This window comes from Peromyscus leucopus, chromosome 4, assembly GCF_004664715.2.
Source record: "Peromyscus leucopus breed LL Stock chromosome 4, UCI_PerLeu_2.1, whole genome shotgun sequence".
In the NCBI taxonomy this organism is placed as follows: domain Eukaryota; kingdom Metazoa; phylum Chordata; class Mammalia; order Rodentia; family Cricetidae; genus Peromyscus; species Peromyscus leucopus.
Window position 1 is genome coordinate 30,099,785 of NC_051066.1, and position 22,387 is coordinate 30,122,171.

At 43.2% G+C, this 22,387-nt stretch overlaps 1 protein-coding gene across 5 annotated transcripts in view; it reads right to left on the reverse strand.

Annotated features, from left to right (window-relative positions):
• Positions 1-22,387, reverse strand: part of Cacnb4 (calcium voltage-gated channel auxiliary subunit beta 4) — a 265,165-nt gene that overhangs the window by 13,045 nt on the left and 229,733 nt on the right. For all 5 annotated transcript variants that reach the window (XM_028877169.2, XM_028877237.2, XM_028877314.2 and 2 more), the window contains 3 exons: positions 13,432-13,541; positions 9,544-9,695; positions 7,496-7,591 (listed from right to left, as the gene is read on the reverse strand). In XM_028877169.2, coding sequence (XP_028733002.1) covers positions 7,496-7,591; positions 9,544-9,695; positions 13,432-13,541 — 358 coding nt within the window. The remainder of the gene's footprint in view (positions 1-7,495; positions 7,592-9,543; positions 9,696-13,431; positions 13,542-22,387) is intronic.

The following is a 22,387-nucleotide window of genomic DNA, read 5'->3' on the forward strand; positions in this document are numbered from 1 at the left end:
GTCCCAGGCAGTGAAGTTTGCCCCTCTCCTCTCATGCCTGTGGTGACAGCCCATGATAAAAAAGGAACAGAGCAGTTCCAGAGAGCTGCCATGCTGAACCCCTACGGCATCCCAGGATGGAGCCCTTTCTACAGCTGAGGCCTGTGGGATCCATGCAGCTGCTAAAGAAAGCAAATACCAAGTGAGCAGAGGAGTCGAGCATCAGGAACAGGGGTGCAGGGCAGCTGTTTTCTGGATATGCACGTTCAGAAAGCCTGAGAACAGAAGCACTGGGATTTCTAGGTAGTGAAAACAGGCTGGCCATACACCCAGTGCTTGACAAAGAGCAAGGCTGGGGAGAGAGAGGAAACTGCGATGGTTTTTGATGTTTAAAAGACTCCTAAGTCCTTCTCCACCTCCCTTGTTTAGGAGTTTCATCAGGGACTAAGCACTGCCTGCAGGAGCTATCTGCGATGAGACCAGAGAAGGGGCAGACTGAAGTGGGCTCTCCAGTTTTTACAAAACAAACAGCAGTGTTCTCGTCCTATATAAGGAATGGAGTAAATTCCATTCGTTTGTGTTCTTTTGGGAGGGAAAACATACAGAGAATGACTAGGAAATCTTCTTTAATGGCTACAAAATACAAATACTCGTGTATCTTGCCAATGGGTTTATTCAGGGAATTGTAACTTACTATTTTTAAGCTTAAAAACCTTAGAAACTAATTATGCAGTTAGTTTTATTTCCCTTTAATTTTAGAATAAATTTAATTTCTCACTTTATGTGTATGAGTGTTTTTGCCTGCATGTATGCATTCTTGGTGCCCAAAGAGATCAGAAGACATCATCAGATCCCCTGGAACTGGAGTTACAGATGGTTGTGAGCTCCCTTGTGGGTTCTGGAAGTCAAACCCAGGTCCACTAGAAGAGCAGCCAGTGCTCTTAACTGGCTCTTGAGCTGGGCTATGGTGGCGCACACCTTTAACCCCAGCACTCAGGAGGCTGAGGCAGACAGATCTCTGTGAGTTCGAGGCCAGCCTGACTACAGAGTGAGTTCCAGGACAGCTAGGGCTGTTATACTGAGAAACTCTGTCTCAAAAACCCAAAACCAAAAAGAAAAAGAAAAAAGAAAAGGAAAAAAAAAAAAAGATGGTTCACTATTGACTTTTAGCTAGGCAGATTATATGTGTACAAATCCATGACTTATATTTTGCTTTCATTTATTTGTTGTATATAGATACAGCCTCATGTGCAGTATCTCTTCTATTTCTAAGAGGGAGCAGTCAATACTAGGGATCTGTACACCTCCATTTCTTTGCAACTACTATGTAGAGAGCCCCCTACAGTGCCACCATTTAAGAAGAATGACCAGCAAATACTATTCAGTAAAATAACATGGCTGGCTGGCTGGCTCAACACATAATAATATTAACTACATAATAACCAGCCAGTAAATGTTACTTTCACATCAAAATTGCATTCTCTGTATTATTGAAGGCCCTGTGGTCTTAAGTACTCAACTGCCGGTTAGAAACTAGAGTCTACATTTAAGCGTCTGCTGTTGTTGAAAGATCTAGGGGGATAAAAAACCAATCAATAATGACAGACTCTGGCAGGAGCTCCACTTTAAGGCGACAAACAAACAAGACAATCAGTTCTTGCCACTAATGGGTGGAGCTGGCACAAAGGTAAGAATGGAGGGACATGGATTCCTTATAGCTCGTCTCCTATTTATGACATTCGTTATGAATCGCAACATGTTCTCTCTGCCCCATGTCCTTCCATGCTGCCCAGTCTTATTCTTCAAAGACTAGAACAACACCTGGCAGTGTGGTTATCTGAGGGAAAGGCACTCAGTGTTTTTGTTAGGTTTATGTCAACTGTATGTGTTATATCATAGCATGGGTGGGAAGGAACACTTTCCACCATGCTATGCCCAGGTTGGTTGTTTAAAATCTCTAGAAATGTGTGCACTGAAATTGGAACCTGGGAGGCCTTGTTTCATGAGAAGATGTAGAACAGACTACTCTGTTTTTAAAAAGCAGTGTTAAAAATGAAATGGCAGGCATCCAGTTTTATAATAATGAATGCAGCAATGGCAAGAACGTGTCAAACAGATGAGCGAATCTGTAGGATTCTCAGTCATTGAAATATCGCTGGAACTGGGCAGTGGAAAATTCCCCTCAGAACTTGCATGCATGATAGAATGACTTGGAGTCCTTTCAGCAAAGAGAAATAAAGCAGGATAGAAGAAAACCTCTCTGGCTCTCAAAATGTTAGAGCTTTGCAAGAAGCCTCTGCTGGGAGGATGAGCTCACCTCTTGTAGAAAGAGTGGTCAATGTCAATTTACACACACAAAAAGCCATTACGCAGCTCAGAGAGCCACCGGGTCAGCTTTTGGTAACATAAGCCAGCTTGTAACTAAGTGGGATTAAAGGATTATATTTCATTTATCATCCAATTGTCTATCTGCTTTTCTTGCCAAGCATTATGCAACTCTTATTACAATGGTGCAGGGACAAGTTGAACTTGGCCTTCTTAAAATGCACTATTCTCGACTTCTCTGAAAAGGAAAAGATATCAATACCCTGAAGAAGACAATTGAAATCTAAAAATATGGTGTGTAGACACACACCAAGAAAACATAATCTGGCTATCCACACAATAAAGAGTCTGCGATGGCCCCTACATCCCAGTGCCTAGGGACACTTTCCTGTTTGCCTCTCAGTAATGTCTCAGTTATTTTTTCTGCCTAGAGCAGATTTTTAAATGGCCACAGGCTCCTTGGTCCTCCCTGTACTGAGATGGAACATTTTGTCCCCTCGCCTTGGATCTGGGTAGTGGCTGTGACCACTCTGATCAGCTGAATGTTGTTGAGATGCTGGGCTGGGCTAAGATGAGACTTTAGGAGACTGTATTTTATCATATAGGTACAATGTAAGAACCCATATCCCTGCAGAAAAGAGCTCATGACAAAGGCCTGGACCAAGTGGAAAGGAAGAACTGGCCGAGTCCCTCCTACTCACCCCTGCTGAGAGATCAGTCAGCCATCAGATGAACGCCACCCCCTAGCCACTGTTTTAAGTTGCCATGTTTAGGGCCATTCATTTTACAGTAACAGATAACAAAACTTAGCCTAGAAGAAGAGTGGCAATTTCTTCCAGCTGAATTGGGTCTGCCTCTTGCTTCTACAAAGTCTGAATGGAGTCCAGTAGTTTCCATGGTTTACATGCATAATGACCATGGCTACTCAAAGGCAAAGTTGAATAGTTTTTGAAAGGACACCATTAGACTCAACAAACCTAAATTAGTTACTATCTGGCCCTTTACTAAAAAGTTTATGGACCCTTCTAGGAAAAGCCTTACCCATGGAACCCAGTATTCTCTCTTCTGGAGAATATGCAGTATGCTGGCTGGTTTATGTCAACTGGACATAACTAGACTCATCTGGGAGAAGGGAACCTTAACTGAGGAAATGCCTCCACAAGTTTTCTTGGTTGATGATGGATTTGGAAGGGCCCAGCTCACTGTGGGCAGTACTACCTCTGTGTTGGTGGTTCTGGGTGCTAGAAGAAAGCAGGCTGAGAGAGGAGCAATCCAGCAAGCAGAGTTCCTTGATGGCCTCTGCTTTAGTTCATTCTCCCAGGCTTCTGACTTGAGTTCCTGCCATGACTTCCCCAGATGATGGGGACAAGCTTTAAGATGAAATAAACCCTTTCTTCCCCAAGTTGCTTTTGGTCATGGTGTTTTATCCCAGCAACAGAAACCCTAACATATATAGTAACTAACCTATTGCCATTTACCATCTAGAGCAGTGGTTCTCAACCTTCCTATTGCTGTGACCCTTTTATACAGTTCCTCATGTTGTGACCCCAACCATAACTGTAATTTTGCTGTTATGAATAGTAATGTAAATATTTGTATTTTCCAATGGTCTTAGGCGACCCTGTGAAAGGGTCATTTGTCCCTTCAAAAGGGATTGTGACCCATAGGCTGAGAACCACTGATCTAGAGTCTCCCTGGATTAAGACAGAAAGATATGCTATCATTGTCCAAGGCATCTGGCCTTTGGGAAGGCAGTTTTTCCTCTTCTTGGTCTCAGTTTCCTCACTTGTAAAATGAGAAGACTGGAACAGAACTGTAGTTCCTTTTAAGTGTTCCATGAAACATTAAACCCACAGGCTGTTCTATGGAAAAAGACCTGCAGACACATTAGAGATACAAAGAGCATGTTAGCAAAACTGGGCTTCGGAGCAAAGAAACCTAAATGACCTGCATTTACATTAGCATATTCTCAAACATTTTTGGATCCAGCATTCTTTTCCCCATTTCAGCTGACATCATCCCACGGAACACACTGCAGGAAACCCTGTGTGGTCCTCCCTTTCTCCAACTGTCCCTGGAACTAGAATCATCCGTCTAGCGACAGAAAGTTAATTTGTCTTCAGTGCCTTTTGAGGTTCCTTCCCAACACCTGCTGCCTGTAAAACCACTGCAGGGTGAGACCCTGCCAGTGGAATCTGCTGAGTCCCCAGACTGGAGACAGAGGCCAAGTAATCAAGCTGCAGATTCCCCCAAAGGAACTAAAATGACACAGTGATAACCAATCTCTGGGTGACAATGATAATTACGATCTTGACATAAAAGGGATAAATGCAGACACATTTTAAAATTGCTCCTAGCTTTTGTAATCTGAAAATTTCTTCACGTGGGCCAAAATAGAATGCACGATTCTTTCCCAAAATGACAAATTCTATGCACACGATATCACATGTTTAGAAACATACAAGGTAACCGTACTTGTATGTAAGTGCTTGTTGACACTGCCAGGCTATCTGACCAATTATTCAAAACAAAGATATGTCTGCCCTGCTAATATGATAGAGGAGGGCTGTCTTCCCAGTATCCCGGCAGGTTGAGATTACTAACCCGGGGACAAGGTCAGTGTTGCGTATATGTAAGTATGTGAATGTGTCTAATTTTGGCCCCACCTATCTCAGAAGTAGCCATACACCACTGCCTGGGCCCCTTGTAACCATTCTGGCACAAAGAAAGACATTCTGAAGAGACACTTGTGACCTTCCCTTGGGCTCTCAGACTACTGAAACAATGGAGTCCAAGGGATTGGCATTTCCTCAGGAACCTTTTGCTGGTGGAGGAAAAGGCTGAAGCCCTGGTATTGGAGGAAGAGCTTGTTCTCTAAGAAGAGGTTTCAACAGATGACGACAGCTTGTAGGAATGATGGGCATGGTGGCGTGTCGATGATGGGCAGGGCCACACCGTGACCAGGAACCCTTGGCCCTTATTGAAGCCTAAACTTCATGCCAGCGTCCTGAAGGCGGCCTTCATAAGAAGCCAGTGATCTCATTGTCCTTGTTCCCAGGGTGGTCACACTGAGAACCCTTCTACCCTGCTTTCCCTTACTTGTTTCTTTAGTTGGAATACTGAGGATAAGTGGTGGGACTGTGCTTGTTAGGGCTGCTGAAGCCCGGGCGTCGACTCTAAAAGCTTCAATAATGTCCTCAGCAGCTCAAATACCTCAATTTTAATAGGATGTAAATTATTTTCTCTAGTAATTATTCAGACCAAGGGTTAATAAACTGACATAAAAAGAAAAGATGCTTTCTCCAATAAATCTCTTATAATTACATTTCCAGTTTTAGTGACTGCTTCCTAGAATGCCACACCAGTTATAACCACCACTCTAAGATTGTCCTAAAAAGTAGAAAGAATAGCACAGTTCCTGGCTTTTAGTAGCTGTCTAGTAAAGATTATTTCTCTTCAACTGTGAAACATTACAGGATCAGGATGACATATTCTTTTATAGTTTCTCAGTGTTTAATCAAACATTCTACTCTGTAAGCAACTTCCTTAGTAGGCAACGTGGCATTAAAGGTCTTAATATAGATCTCTGTATTTGTCTGCAGGGTGGTAACCTGATAACTCTGGTGTGTGGTGGGGAGGGCTGTGCTTGGGAGAAGAAGAAACTGCTTTGAAGCCAGAGAGATCCACTTCTAATCTTCATTTTCGGAATGGTCTCAACAAACTCATTGATCAACTCTGTTTTCTGTTGCCTCAGTGATAAAGTGGGGCTTAGGCTGTCTTTTACAAGCTCACGGCAGGGATTCCAGATAATCTGTAGCCAGAGCTGCCTGGGCCATGTTAAATATCCAGTGAAAGGGTGTATCACTGTTCTTGCTTTTCTTGCCTGTACGACCTTTCATTCATTCATCACTCCCTCTACACACATTTATTACGAACCCACTAGGACAGGGAAGTACGACACAACAGAAGCCAAGATGAACGTCCTCAGAGAGTCTATCTAGTGACTAGATAAGACACAGCACCGAGTGTGCCCGGACAGCACGTACCATGTGCCAGGCACTAGTCTAAGAATTCTTCCACATCCGCACACCTGTGCATCTTGAGTTTTTACCCCAACCTCGTGCAGTGGGCATCTTGCTCGGTTTATAGAGCTCGTCTGTGCTTTAAACAGCCATGTTGTATCACCTCTCCAAGTACTTGAGTTTATACTTTCACAGAACATAAACATAAATATATAATACCACAACATATTTAATACATATTTAACATATAGAAACATACGAAATAAATGTTTATTAAAAATCTAGTGGACCGGCCAAGATGCTATTTCTTTTAGAGGAACCTGGGCACAGAAGTCATCATCAGTCAATTGAGCCAGCACTGACGTGACTGACCACCATGGCCTGAGCGTCTATGATGACAGCCACCTTTCCCAGCCCAGCCCACCCTGTCCACGTGTGCCTTCTAACCCTGCAGGTGTTTTCTAGCAATGACAATGGGCAGCATCCAGTTTTTCCCTCCTCAACATCGGTCTCTTCATCTGTTACAAACATAGGGCCCCTCTAACTGCAGTCCAGCTTTGACCTTCAACATTACGCTCTGTCGTGTCCACCAGAATCTTCTAGCAGAAAAGCTAAAAGAAAGCTCAACTGGCATATTTTATTTTGTTCTTTCCGTAGAAGTGTTCCATGACCGGATATGGTGCCTAAGTGCTGGCAAGGTAATCAAGGAAGTAGGAAGAAGAGCAGGTTTGAGACTCTAAGTTCACTTCTCATGCCAAGGCAGACACCATCCTGTCCTGAAAGCATGAACCACAATGTAATCATAGCAGCTTGCTCCAAGACACCACTCACCATCACCACCATGTCTGTAGCAGTGGTTCTCAAGCTTCCTAATGCTGTGACCTTTTAATATAGTTCCTCATGCTGTGGTGACCCCCAGCCATAACATTATTTTCATTGCTACTTCATAATTGTACTTTTTCAACTGTTAGGAATCGTAATGTAAATATCTGCATTTTCCCATGGTCTTAGGCGACTCCTATAAAAAGGGCATTTGACCCACAGAGGGCTCACAACCCATAGGTTGGGAATGACTGCTGTAGAAGAAAAGCCACCAAGCTAATATTGAAAGGAAGACCTCTGTCTTGTAACTAGTCATCAATTATTAATACAAAAAAGATTTGACTTACCGGCGGGCACTGGGCCAGCTTATCGGCGGCCACTAGTTGAACATTCAAGTGTTTGCTCTGAGACTTTCCTCTGGACTTAATCAGCCGCTGTAAAACCTGACAGAGGATGACAGGAACTCGAGTCATTGTTAACGAGTTGAAAGAAAATCAAACACACTGGGATCTTTTTCTATAGCTTATGTAACCCTGCGGATTAGTAAGGAGGGCCTACAATGTGAGAAATCGCACATTGTGATGCTGTGGGCCTAGAGTGGACTGGACATGTCCATCCTGTCCTAGCTCCCCCTGGGGTCCTGGTGACAGTCTCACTTTCCACCTAGACTGTTAAGTCTCTTGCAGATTTCAGGGCTTCCTGTCAAGGGGAAGGGCTGCCCTGCTCCTGCTTACATTGAGTCAATATTTTGATATTATTCGGTTCAGTAATATCTCAGTTCATTACTTCCATGTCAGATAAATATCAAGGTCACTTATGTATGTCATATTTTTCAATAATTAATAAAATATTTGGTTAAATTTTATATTAATCAAACTATTTCAGGATTGTAAACCTATGTAAAACATTTGTATGGGAACATTGCTACACCTAGAACAGTCTGTATCTATGCCTTTGGCCATAGCTATAGTTGCATTTAGCCATATGCTTCCTCTTTCCTTATTTCTGTTCAGGTTGAAACAGGGCCCTCTCCACTTCAACAGTGCTACTTTATGAAGTTCTGATGCCTTAGTGCACAGGTCCATGCAAGCCCCTGACCCTGCATTTCCAGACCCCACAGCAACGGGGTAGTGGAGGTGGGGGTGACCTCAGCCTCACTACAGAGGATGCTTGGGACCCCAGCAACTGGAGTCGAGGACACTTCCAGTGGTTGAGGCAATGTCAGTCCGTTCTGTTCACACCCCAGAATTAACTGGCAGGGCTTGGGATTCCCACAGTTACTGTATAGGAACAGTCCCTCCAAGATGCTGAGAACTTGGGAAGCATAACAAGCCACAGCTTCTGTAGGCTTTTCCCTAACCACAGAAGGAGATCACTGTTTGGGTGGGGAGTTGAGTTTACATTTAGGCAAACCGAATACATTCTAGGAGGCACTGGAAAGGAACTGTTAAGAGAATGCCTTTCAGTGGGTTCAGGTGGGGTACAGGGGAGAGGTGGAGGGAGGGGATGGGAGGGGAGGAGGGAGGGGAATCTGCAGTCTGGGATGTAAAATAAATAAGTAAATCTTTAAAAAAGCTAATGCCTCTCATGGGTATCTATTTCATATTTATTTTTCAGAACACCATCACCATGTAAAAACCAAAGGGAGGACCATGAGAGGGCTCAGTGGGTAAAGGTGGATGCTACCAAGCCTAGAGACCTGAGTTCAAGCCTCAGAGTCCACGTGGTGGAAGGAGAGAACTTACAAGTTGTCCTCTGACCTCCACACAGATGCCATGACAGCACAAGTGCACACACATCCAGAGAGACTAAAAAACTAAGGAAGTAAATGTAAAAAAATAAAAGACCTCAAAATCAAGAGTGTGGTCTGGACCACCTCCCCCGGTTCTTGTCACTCTGGCAGCATCCGTGACCAATGGTGCTTAACCCAGAAAGAACTATATCCCCAAAGAAGCCAGCTGTGTAAAATGACAAGGCCAGCAGCACTTCTAAGTGATGTTTACACAGTCATCTTTTACCTTACATAAGATCTCTTTCTGAACTATGTACTCCCTCTCTCGACTGGGCAAAGACTGTAAGTGATTCAAGAATCAATATTACACAGGAAATCTGCCAGGAGGGAATATACAGCCTACCAAAGGCCAGGGTCCACTTTTTGTTTTCCTTCCTTGCACTCCTGTTTGTATTTTATCATCTCTGGCTGCAGGCAGGAGCTTCTCGAAGAGATGTATTATTATTCTCAGCTACCCTCAAATCCCTAGAAGTTGGGTACTGTTTTAAAATGCATTCATTAACTGACTCTCGAGACATTCTTCTGCCCACAAACTAAAAGGGCAGAGCAAGAGAACCTCAAGAAGGAAGCTTCTAGACTCATAAACAGGAATGCAGTGATTACCTTTGGAGATGAGACTTTCACATGAACGATGATGGGGGCTAAGGACGTCTTTATAAGCTGTGCTGGGTGATTGATGGTGTCTGCATCAAGAACAACCAATTGCAAAGATCTTGCCAATTCAAAAATTCTTTCAATTTCACTCTGTACTTCCGCTAAAATGGGAAACAATAAATGGCAGGTACTGTTAGTCTCAATAACTATTATTTATAGTAAAAAGAAATAGTATGTGTTTTCAGATGTATGTGTCCATACTGCAGAACAAAGTACTATGCACTTTCATAGACACATCTAACTAAATTTTGTTTGTTGTTGGTTTGGTTTTTTGTTTGTTTGTTTGTTTTGAGACATAGTCTAGTATGTAGCCCTCGCTGGCCTGGAACTTACGTCAACAGGCTGGTTTCTAACTTACAGAGATCCCCCTGCCTCTGGCTCCCAAGTGCTGGGATTAAAGGTGTGCACCACACAATGTCTGTTCTTTCTCAAATCTTTTCTAAAGATAATACTGTGCACAGAATAAAACAATTGGTGGAAGAACTTGAATCGGCTCTCTTGGTTTGCTTCGGACACCCAGCCTAGCATGGAGCCATTTATGTAGCTATGGTTTTTCCATTTGGGGGTTGCTTTTAACAAGAATGACATTTGGCAAACACATGAGAGAGACTGAAAGTGACACTGAAGTATTTCTGTCAATAACTTATATTTTATCATTCTGTAGACCACGTTTTGGAAGGAAAAAAACCACCTGACAACTGTATTGATTTGACTGTTATACACATTTTACATCCTTGCTAATTGTTATGAGTGTCCGCAGACAACCAGTAGATTTCCAAGTCTGGCTGAATTTAAGCTTTGGAGCCGGTGGAGTTGTCTAAGGTTTATTTACCATAAGTATAACAGAGAAGGAGAGGGAGAGGGAGAAGGAGAGTGAGAAGGAGAGGGAGAGGGAGAGAGAGAGAGAGAGAAAGGAAGGAAGGGAGTGAGGGAGGGAGAGGGGGGAGGGAGGGAGAGAGAGAGAGAAAGAGAGAGAAAAAGAAAGAAAGGAAGGAAGGAAGGAAGGAAGAAAGAAAGAAAAGAAAGAGGGAGAGAAGGAGGGCGCTGATCATATTAAAATGCTGCACTGCATCTTGACTCAAACCTAGCTGGCTGGACGTAATAGTCAGATGACCCAAATCTGCATCTTCTAAATTGGTCCGATAAAAATGCTGGTTCTTTTCAAGTCTGAAGCAATCCAGCTAGGTCAATTTAGTCTGGGACAGAGAGCCTTGCTATGTAGCCCAAGCTGGTTGTGAGCCTCTTGTTTCCACATCCCAAGTACTGTGATGACAGGTGTGTGCTACTCTGCATGGTTTACAAGCACTCTGTGTGTGTGTGTGTGTGTGTGTGTGTGTGTTTAAACACATGACCAAACTACATGTTTTTCTGAAATATAAAAGGTCTTTAAGTTGGGCATGGTGGTGCACACCTAGAATCCCAATACTTGGGATACTGAGGATGAAGGATCCTGGGAAACACAGAGAGTTTCAGCCCAAACTGCATTCTGTATTGATACTGTCTCAAAAAAAAAAAAAAAAAAAAAAAAAAGAAAGAAAAGAAAAGAAAGAAAGAAACAAACAAACAAACAAACAAAAAAACCCAAAAAACCCCAAAAAACCAAAACCAAACAAACAACAAGAACAGCCAAAAAAAAAAAATATATCCTTTATATACTTTATGAATCACCTGATGTAGTGGGTCATGCCCCAAATCTGAATCAGATTCTACTAAAGGGAAGACTTAGCATAAAAGCAAAACTTTCCCATTTCTTACAGAATTTCTGACATTTAATGCATAGTCTACCTTAAAAAGCAGGAATGTGGCCGGGCAGTGGTGGCACACGCCTTTAATCCCAGCACTCGGGAGGCAGAGGCAGGCGGATCTCTGTGAGTTCGAGGCCAGCCTGGACTACCAAGTGAGTCCCAGGAAAGGCACAAAGCTACACAGAGAAACCCTGTCTCGAAAAACCAAAAAAAAAAAAAAAAAAAAGCATGAATGTGGGGGACAGAGGGATGGTCAAGCAGTTAAGGGCACTTGCTGCTCTTCCAGAGGACCAAGCTCGGTTCCAGCATCCACATTAGACAGCTCATAACCACTGTACTCCAGTTCCAGGGGACAAGACAACCCCTCTGGCCTTCTCAGGCACCCCCGTATATGTGGCACCCCCGTATATGTGGCATGCACACAAATAAATAAAAATCTTCTTTAAAAAATATGAATTTAAGGAGTCAAAACACATATCACTGTCACATCCTCAAACACCAATGTCCTGAAAGGTTCCACATTGATTTTCCAGTAACCAGTTTTCAGGATATCTATATAAGGAGATCCTTGCCAAATTCTTATGAAAGAATAGTCTACATTTGTGAGTAACAAAAAAAAATATTCATTTTTTTTCTAGCATGTCAGAAACCATTTAAATAGAAATTTTTCTCAAGAAGGGCATTTGGGAAATAAAGTCAGTTTTTACTAAAAGAAGGTGGGGTAGGTCCTCCACATGTGCTTTTATCAGCTTGCTGCAGTTTTAAAGGAGCTGCTAGGCAGATCCATGCCAGAACAAGCTTATATCATTTTAGCTTCAAGTCTCACATATTATTATAAAATAATGTACAATAACAATTAGTATTCTTCTGAAGGAACAAAAAGGCGTCAATACAAACTGGACTGCCCCGGGACCAGAACCCGCAAGGCACTCTTAGTCTCGGTCCAAATAGCTCAGAAATACCTGGGTTTTGTTTACTCTGCACCAGCAATGAGCTGGCATGTGGGTTCACAGCCACTGCAGAAACAACACAAAGCCCCCGGGCAGCGGCACCGCTGCATGAGCAGTGGTGGAGCTTGGGGAGATCGGCCGAGGGCCAGATTACACAGCGGGGTGACCGTGGTGTTTAGAAAATACATAGAGTGTAATAGGCAAAGTACAGGCACAAGGAAGGCGAGGGCATTTTCATCTACCTAGCTCACTTTGTTTGAGAAAACCAACAATCTTGGCTACCCAGACGGGTTCTCATGGAAGCTTCTTCATAAATCTGTTACAGGTAATTAAAGTTGGAACAGTCACAGACTCCAGTGCTGGAGGCCCTTAATGAACACTCTTTGCCACTAGACTGGAGAGCTCCAGCATCTCTGGGACTAGTGATGCCCCTGTGTTGGTTTGCTTTCGAGGCAAGGTCTTATGTAGTTCAGGCTGGCCTTGAACCTCCAATCCTCTTGGCTCCACTTCCCACGTGATGGGATTACAGGTATGCATACCCTCACTCAGCTTCCAAAACTGTTATTTTTTTCTCCCATGGGCTCAAAGCAACATTTCCCAGAGTCACTCACTTCTAAGCACATCCTAACCCACCTACAACCTTTTTATTCTCCCTTATGGGAGGATTTTAACATGTTTTCCAAAAAGCACCCAGAAAAGATGGGTTTGAGTTCCCTGCATGTTTATCATGGTGGTCACCGTTTCTACTGAAAGGTGTGATGCTTCCGGGTATACCAGTTGGCCACACAAGAACATCATTATCTTGCCCTTCTAAACATTTCCTTTCGTTTCATGTCAGTCATGTGTCAGCTATAACAGAAACCTTATTGTCACATTTGGGGAAGAGGAAATGGGTGGTTTCCCAGGGTTCAGCAGCAACTGAATAGTAGAACTTGAGAAGGCCTTTTCTCACCAGACTGCTGCTTAGCTAACAGACTAAAACCGAGGGGGGCTGGCATCTGGCTGCTACAGGACTCTGCCCCTCTCCTGTCCATTGGCTGGCTTTCTCTACAGATACTCAACACTTCTCCATGCAGACAGTGCCCAAGCAGGACAAGACATTCCCCACACATACACCTCATGCCTACGTGAAAACATCTTACCTAAGCTGGATCTGGTGTTTGAACGTTCAATTATTGCTCTCTTGCTAGGATTGTTGAGGACAGACCTCTTAGCAAGAGAAATGTCAGCCGTTACTCTTGTTATTGATATCCTAGGAAGAGGAACACAGAACAGGCCAGTAAAAATGTTATGTGGCTCTCTGAGTGACTTACAGCTGCGGTGCTTAATAGCCATTTTACATACTACCGCGGAACCACTGTACAGTAAACCTCAGCCATGAGGATTTGAAACAGCCACTGGCTCATATTAAAACACAAACAGGGTGAATGACGGCAGGCTTTGGATCTTCAGTTGAAAACCACTCCAGTGAAAATATATTCCCTCCATTATGGCCTGCCTGGCCCAGTTGCCTTTAAAGCACACACCACACCAGGAGGGAATCAAAGCATGAATTAGCCATGCTCTTTCTAGGAAATAGCTTTACAGTTTCCTCAGAATTCACAGTTGATTTGCTCTCGAACAAGACCTTCAGGACCCACGAATGCTCTGCCCCAGCCCTGCTGGCCAGAAAGGGAAAGCTTCATTTGACCACAGAAAAAAATGAGACAGTTGGTAGTTAAGATGCATTTCCTGGCTCAGTAGTTAATCCCTGATACATAAAGTACTTCTCTCTAGGCCCAAGAGGAGCTTTGCCAACAAGAATGTGAGAAACATGGTTTCTTTTCTGCAGCCCGGGAGCCCCAGCATGTTCGCACAGGATCCGAGCAAGTCTGGTGGGCACTTGTAGTTCCAATAGTGGAAGGCAATGTGAGCAGGAGACTGGCGTTTTGTTCAATTAGAACACACCTTGCAGTCACAGAAGAATGACAGACTTTGTATGGAAAGAGGAAGGCAGCCAGAATATTCATTAACAAATGAAAGCATGTAGACTTCAAAATAATTTTTACCTGAGCCTGCTCAGTTCCCAGCTACTAGCTGTAGAATTCAAAGCTGGTCTACCTAGACCAATTACAGAATCTGAGGGCCTTCCCTACCCTGGTCTGCACAGCTTGGCTGAGTTCAGAAAGGGGAGAATCATTTCCCTTTCTCCTCAGACTACACTTACTCTTCTCCAGGGTCAAACTCCTTTGGGAGTTAGAGCACAAAAGGATGAGTATATTTAATTTCATGTCCTCTTACTCCTGTTTCAGGATATTTTAATACTGTCTAGAAACATAGGTGACTAGAAGCTTTGGGGAGAACCCAAAATTGTCCTTTTCATAAATGCTTGGAAACAAGAATTTTTTTTTTCTAGGTAGGGTCTCACTGTGTATCTGGATAACTTTGAATTCATAATCCTCCTGTCTCAGGCTCCCTTGTCCTGGAACCATAAAGACCCACTACTGTGCCCAGCTTAGAAGTCACATCTCTAGAGCAATGCAGTGTGTAGAAGTTCCAGCAGGATTCTGAAGCCGAGTGGTGCTGGCCTGGGTCGTCACATTCATAAGCTGCAGGTGCTTGGAACTCTGCAGTGTTTTAACGTTTCGAATTTTTATGCTTTGATGATCACTTGAGGCAGCCTCAAATCATCCTGCACAGAATCACAGGCTGTGCAGAGATTCACGGGGACCATTGTGAGCGCTGACATGAGTGATCCTCTGGCTTCTACTTCCGAATTTCTGTCCTCTACATGGAACTCCCTCATGATTTCACCATTTTCAAAAGAGAAAGAAAGAAAAAAGTGAAGGCAAACAAGGAAAGTTCAACAGCTAAAGGACACCAGAAAACACTGGTGTAACAAACTTCTACATTTTACCAAGAAGGTAAACTGAGACACGGAGAAAATCCAATGGTTTATTCCAGGCAATGATGGTCTAGGAGGCCTCGAACACAGGATGAGGCTTAGTTACATGACTGGACAATTGTCTTTCAGTTCAGTTTTGTTTCCCAATAACAACAAATCTCTCAGATGAGCCAAGCCGCCAGGGGTAGGTTTTCAACTCTGGCCCTGCTGTGAGCATGGTGAGGGGTCAAACCAGGTTTAAATCAAGAGAGTACCACATCTGAGTCTCCACGGCAGCTTCCTTCTTTCTTTCTTTCTTTCTTTCTTTCTTTCTTTCTTTCTTTCTTTCTTTCTTTCTTTCTTTCTTTCTTTCTCTCTCTCTCTCTCTCTCTCTCTCTCTCTCTCTCTCTCTCCCTTCCTTCCTTCCTTCCTTCCTCTCCTCCTCCTCCTCCTCCTCCTCCTCCTTCTTCTTCTTCTTCTTCTTCTCTCTCTCTCTCTCTCTCTCTCTCTCTCTCTCTCTCTCTCAACAGTCTCATTCTGTAGCCCAGGCTGGCCTCAAGCTTGCAGCAACCTGTGTTAACTACCATGTCCTCCTCATGCAGTTCTGAGAGGCAATGTCTTTGGGGCAGCACTCTTGCCTCACAGAATGGGGTCTCCTGTTTAATTTGGGTTTCTTGTTTGTTAAGGAATGAAGCATCTGGATAGAAACATACTGTCATATCTTAGAATAACCCAACTATATGGCTACAGACAAGTGGGCTGACTTAAGGACAGGATTCCACTTTCCAGGAAAATGATTTCTGCCATGCCAAAATTTCCTAGTTCTTCATACACCAAATAGTAACTCTTGGTTCTTAACTTTTGGTGAAATCATCAACAAATGTATATTCTTACATTTTCCCTGGGTTATAAAACCACTTTACAAAGCCATTCAAATAGAACTGATATTTAACATATACAGAAAAGCCTGCTTTGAACTTTAAAAACAGAGAAAACACTGTCGGTGACAAAATGCTCTTTTTCTCATTTTATTTTCTAATAAAAAAATACTCCATTGATAATATATGCCGTCTGTTAGCAAAAATATACATGCATGGAGTAGAGTCCATGAAGAGGCCTACTCAGCTCTAGAAGTCTAACAGTATGATATAGAAGGCCTTCTTCTGCTGAAAGGCTTACTGTTATCAAAACCAATACCAGACCTCCATTTCTTTCTTTTGAAACAAAAGTTCCCTCAGCCGAGTGACTGTTTCCTAATTTATTATGTTTTTACACTAATGGTACATTTTCCGTTCTCCTGCTTGACTTATCCACATAGGCCTCCGGCACTCCCAGGCATCTCTATACCTTCTTCAGAGTGTTCCATCGGCAACCTCACTGGGGTGGCGTCAGTAGTTAGAGGCCAGCGGAAGTTCAGTTCCCCTGAAGACAGGGTGTCACATCCCTGAAACCCAGCAAAAACCATTCCCTGAATCCTCAAGTCTGCACTCTACCTCCTGCATGTTTCTACTTCAGGATTCAGCTTAGCTGATGGCATTATTAGTTTCCTGGGGATTTTCTTAACTTACTTTTTTTTTTTTTTTTTTTTACATTTTTATTTATATGGGAGGGAGCAGTAGGCACACACAGGTCATAGTGTGCTAGAGGAGGTCAGAGGACAGCTGTTAGGAGTCTGTTCTCTCCACTCGCCATGTGAGGCCCAGGGCTAGAACTCAGGACACCGGGCTTGGTGGCAGATGTCTCTATCTGCAGAACTACTTCATCTGCCCTTCTGCAGATTTTCTATGGGAAGACACTTCTTTCAGTTGTGACACATCCATTCAAAGCTAATTAGTATTCCCATGTTGCTAATGTAACAGCTGGAAGATCCTTTTCCATTCTGACTAATTAGTAAGAAGCCCAGTTCAGCATAATACATATTTTTAAATTCCTAGTGCTTATAGGCAAAGTGTTCCAAAGCAGGATGAGCAGAGAGGAAGACACAGGAAGACTCCAGGGTCCCTTCTATCTTTCTTTTGATTTTCATGCTCAAGGACAAAGTGATAGCATTTTGAGCCTCCATCTCCTAATCCATAAAACGGTGATAGACTTGTCATTAGTATCTCAGAGGATTATTGCTATGGGCAAAGAAGGCAATACATAAAACTGACTCCTTAAATGAGTGTTCTTAGCATTTGTGCTGGTTTGAGATGTACCCTATATTCTCAGACATTTCAATAACTGGTCCCTAGTTGGTGTCACTGCTTGGGGAGGCTTAGGAGGTGTAGCCTTCCTGGAGGAAGTACATCGTTGGAGGCCAACTCTGAGGTCTCAAAGGCCACATGCCATTCCCAGTTCACTCTCTCTGTTTCCTGCTTACGGTTCAAGGTGTGATCCCTGAGCTCTGGGCTTCCAGCTCAGTCGCCACGCCTGCCTACTGCACTGCCTGCGTCTTTCCATGACTGGATCGAACACAGATCCCTCTTGAGCTGTGAGCCCCAGATAAACCCTGCCTTCTACAAGCTGCCTCAGAGGGATGCATGTGGTGGCACACACCTTTAATCCCAACACTTGGGAGACAGAGGCAGGTGGTTGTCTGGGAGTTTGACAGTAGCATGGTCTACATAGCAAGTTCCAGACTATTCAAGACTACATAATGAGACTCTGGCTATTCAAGACTACATAATGAGACCCTGGCTATAGATAGATAGATAGATAGATAGATAGATAGATAGATAGATAGATAATAGATAGACAGATAGATAGATAAATGATAGATAGATAGAAAAATAGATAGATAAATGTAGCCTGGGTCCTGGTGATATATATATATATATATATATATATATATATATATATATATACACACACACACACACATACATATAGGTGCATGTATGTGTGTGTGTGTGTGTGTGTGTGTAAATATATACAAGGAAAGCATTTGTTGGAGATCCAAAGACTCCAGAGGAACAGTCTCCTCACATCTTATCTTCAGAAGTTAGCAGTCCACCACCATGGACTCTCCTCTCCCAGAGCTGGTGAGACTTATATATACAGAAAACTTTGGGGAAGGCAGTGAGACATGATGTAATCAAAATCTATTAATTTAAGCATTCAAGTTGGCGCAAAAAAAAAAAAATATTCCATTATCTCCAGCGTTTGAGGCCAGCACTAGAAGAGAGAATCATGGTTGGGCCTGAGAGGAAGGACAGATGGGTTGTAAGAAAAGAAGTTTCCTTTTCCATTTGTGAACTGCAATGGCAAAGAGTTTTCGTACTCACATGGAGGGGCTGCTTTGTGATATCATCAATTGATGTTTCCTTTCATCAATAAATTCAGTACCAAGTTTTAGCTCCTCCCTAAGTGGTGTGCTTAAACTCGTCTCTTTCAAATTCTTTCCCATTTGACAATTTTGAGTTTGTTTTGCTTTGCTTGTTCATTTTAGAACACATGTCCTATAGTCCCCTTTATTTTAGGACCTTATCCCTGTAGGCTCCACAGTGTTCGTTTATGATTTTAGGATACAACATGATGCTGCAGAGCTACCCAGTAGTCAGAAAAGGCTGTCTTTATGAAAACCCAGTGCTGTGGACAGGGAATATATGCTAATAAAATAAACTACAGAAATGAAAAGCCTACATGACAATGTCTGGGGGACTTGAGACATGTGGTGTACGTCGGCAGACTGCAGCTGGTGATGCAGTCCTTCAGCCTGACAGTGGTGGACCGACCAGCTACTCAAACCTCCTCGGAAAAGATGACTCCCCGGTGGTGTTTGTGGTCTGAAATAGAGACACTCTGTTCCCACTGTGTCCCCTGCAGGCTGAGTGCCACTGGAGCAGATTGTCTGGCTCACGGGGTCCATAGTCCACTGACAGGAATCAATCTTGCATAAGGACACTGACATATACAATAGGACTTCAGGAGCTACTTAGTATTGCTTTTTTTCCCCCCATTTTTCTTACAAGTGCTACAGTTAGACTCAAACAAACCGAGTAAGAAATAGGTCTAAAGTGACTCATATTTCTAAGGAGTCAAAAGGAAAATTATCCAAGCTTTTGCTTTTGCTACAGTCAAACAGATGGGTTTCATCTACTCCACTGAATTAATTTTGAATTGGGAACTGAAAAGCAGTATTGAATTAAAAAGCCTCTTAACTCATGGATTTCTTATTTGCTCTTCCTGAAAAGCCCGGGCCATTCTCCTGATGTCTATGGTGTCTACCCTACTGCAGTCACCGTCAAAGAAACACTGGACAGGTCTCCGTTAGACGCTGCTGTTCCTGCTGCTTCCTGGAGTCAGTCTTCGCTGCGACTGCTCTCTTGGCTGACTTCAACCAGAGACTGTGTGCTGTTTTCCCTCCTTTTATTAATTGGTAAAAACACAACACAGCAGATTGTCACAGCTCAAAACACAACATTCCCCCCACAGAAGACGTGCTAGCATCTGTGAGAAGCTCCTGGCCAACTTCCTTCTTTACCCAACTGTCCACAGTCGCTCACCAGTGGGCTCCCTGGCTCTTTCTGTGGCAGAGCCCTCTCAGCATCTGAAAGCAAGTTCATGCTCTCCCTTCCATCGTTACGACCTATTTCTCTCCAGAACGTCTATACATCAGACTTCTCCAGGCCTGCCTCTGTCTCTGGCTGTCACTCTGGCTGCTACTGGACCCCCTCCCCCAGACTCTCTGCCATCATCAGACACTGTGAAAAATTGTCATTGAAATTTTAATTCTCTCTTCAATTTGAAAGAAGCATCAGTAGGGTAGCTACAGTGACTGAAGTAGCAATTCTGCTTGACTTGAGACGACTCCGGGCTGTGACTAAATGAGCATCCTCTCCCATGGCCTCGTGGTTAAAGACCGCATTCCTGAAGCTAGTCTTTCAGCCATTCAGCTTTCCCTGTGCCAGACCTGAAGTAGTTTCTTCATTCTCCTCAATGCCTTTCAACCTTTAAAAACATTGTTCTTAGGAATGTTATCTACAAACAAAACAACCTAGCACAGGTGGAGGCTGAGTTGTGGGATGGGGGATTTGTTCAGATCAAAAAGCTGTGATGGAATTAGAGGAGGGGGCACCGCTCAGGACAGCCTTCAGTGAAGGTACCCAGGTTAAAACCAGCGAGTCCACACACAGCTGAAGGAACCTGTGTAAAGGCAACCAAGAACAGCAGAGCTGTTTGTTTGTTTGTTTGTTTGTTTGTTTGTTTTGGTTATTCTTTACTTGATACTCTGGCTCTTTGGGGGCCCGCCACCCAGCTCCCAAATAAACACACAGGGGCTTATTCTTTCTTCTGAATGCCCAGCCTTAGCTTGGCTTATTTCTAGCCAGCTTTCCTTAACTTAAACCATTCTGTCTACCTTATGCCTCTGGGTTTTTATCTTCTTCTATTTCTGTATACTTTTCTTTACTTCTTACTTTGTGGCTTGCTGTGTAGCTGGGTGGCTGATTCCTGGTGTCCTCCTCCTTCTTTCATACCTTGATCTTCTCCTCTGATATTTCTCCTATTTATTCTGCCTGCCAGTCCACCCCACCTACCCTTTCTCCTGCCTACCTATTGGCCTTTCAGCTCTTTATTAGACCAATCAAGTGTTTTAGACAAGCAAAGGAACACAGCTTCACAGAGTTAAACAAATAGAACATAAAAGAATGCAACACATAGCCGGGCGGTGGTGGCGGACGCCTTTAATACCAGCACTCGGGAGGCAGAGCCAGGCGGATCTCTCTGAGTTCGAGGCCAGCCTGGGCTACCAAGTGAGTCCCAGGAAAGGTGCAAAACTACACAGAGAAACCCTGTCTCAAAAAAAAACCAAAAAAAAAAAAAAAAAAGAAAAAAAAAAGAAAAAAGAATGCAACACATCATTGCATCATTAAACAAATGTTAACGTATCTTTAACTAATATTCTAGCACACTGGGTCACTCAGGTTAGCTGTTTTCCATCCACAGAGGCACTTGTGGGTCAGAGTTATGGGCCAGAACACCACACGACAGGACCTAGACCGTTACTGTTAAGTTAGAGTCCAGCTTCAGCTGTTTCTTTGTAATGTATTTTTAGGACATGAATTCCCTAGTAGCCAGGACCATCTGGACCTGTCTTGAGAAAGAGAGGGGTGGGGGAGAGGGAGAGGGAGAGGGAGGGAGAACAACCATGTCTTTCTTACCAACCCTTTGTGCCCACTAGATTACAGATAATTATGGGGGAGGCAACTCCATTTTCTCTTCATCTGAGGTATATAGCTAAATTGTACTTCCCAGAGTCCTTTGCAACTAAGAATGGCCACATAACCAAATTCTAGCCAATGAAATGAGCCCTTATGTGTACTATTTCCAGGCCCCAGAGGTCCTTTCCCTGTTAGCTGACTGGAGAGCTCAGTTAAAGGCCATGGGCCCCAAACAGCAGATGAAGCAAACGCTCTTCTCGAGATTCCCCTTGCCACTTACCTTTTCTTCCCCAACAGGAATCCCTGTCTCTGACCGTTTAGTAGTGAAATTAAGCTTCCGGTGTGTTCACATCACTATGCATCTAGGGGTCTATTACTAAGGTGACCTGGTTTTCCATTCAGTCATGTACTTAGAAATTCACCTGATGGCGGAAGACGTTGGGAATCCTACTCTTACCACTCGCCATCTTATTTATTTGAGACAGTGTCTTTCATAAACCCAGAGCCAACAAGCCTAGTGATGCCCTCAGCTCCATCTACACAGCACTGAGGTTACAGACACACAAGAGGCAATGCTGTGTTTTATGTGAGTGCTGGGGATTTGAACTTAGGGACTCACGTTTGTATGTACAGCAAGCACTCTTACCCACTGCACTATCCCTCTAGCCCCTCAGCTTCTTTTCACTGTATCTGGTGTTAGAAACCAATGGTTATTTTCACATGACTACACAGAAAGCTTTTCTTTTAACAAATTATAAATATATAAAATATTCCTATGAAATTATATATATAAATACATACATGTATATATATTGTACTTAGGTTTTGTATACACACAATTTGTGCTTAAAGCATGACCATCGTTGTCTTTTCTTAAAATTAATTGAACTCTAAAGATCCATTTTTAAAGTATTTAAAAATAATTTTTAAATGAATTATTCAGTTTAAAGTGAAAACCCAGATGCATTGCCCAGGTTTCTCAAGGTGTGCTATATAAATTTGCTTCTGATAAATCTTCAGGTTTTTCTGGGTGGTTGTTTCTATGTGGAACACATTCCACTTGTGAACAATCATGTTCTCATTTTTGAGTCAATA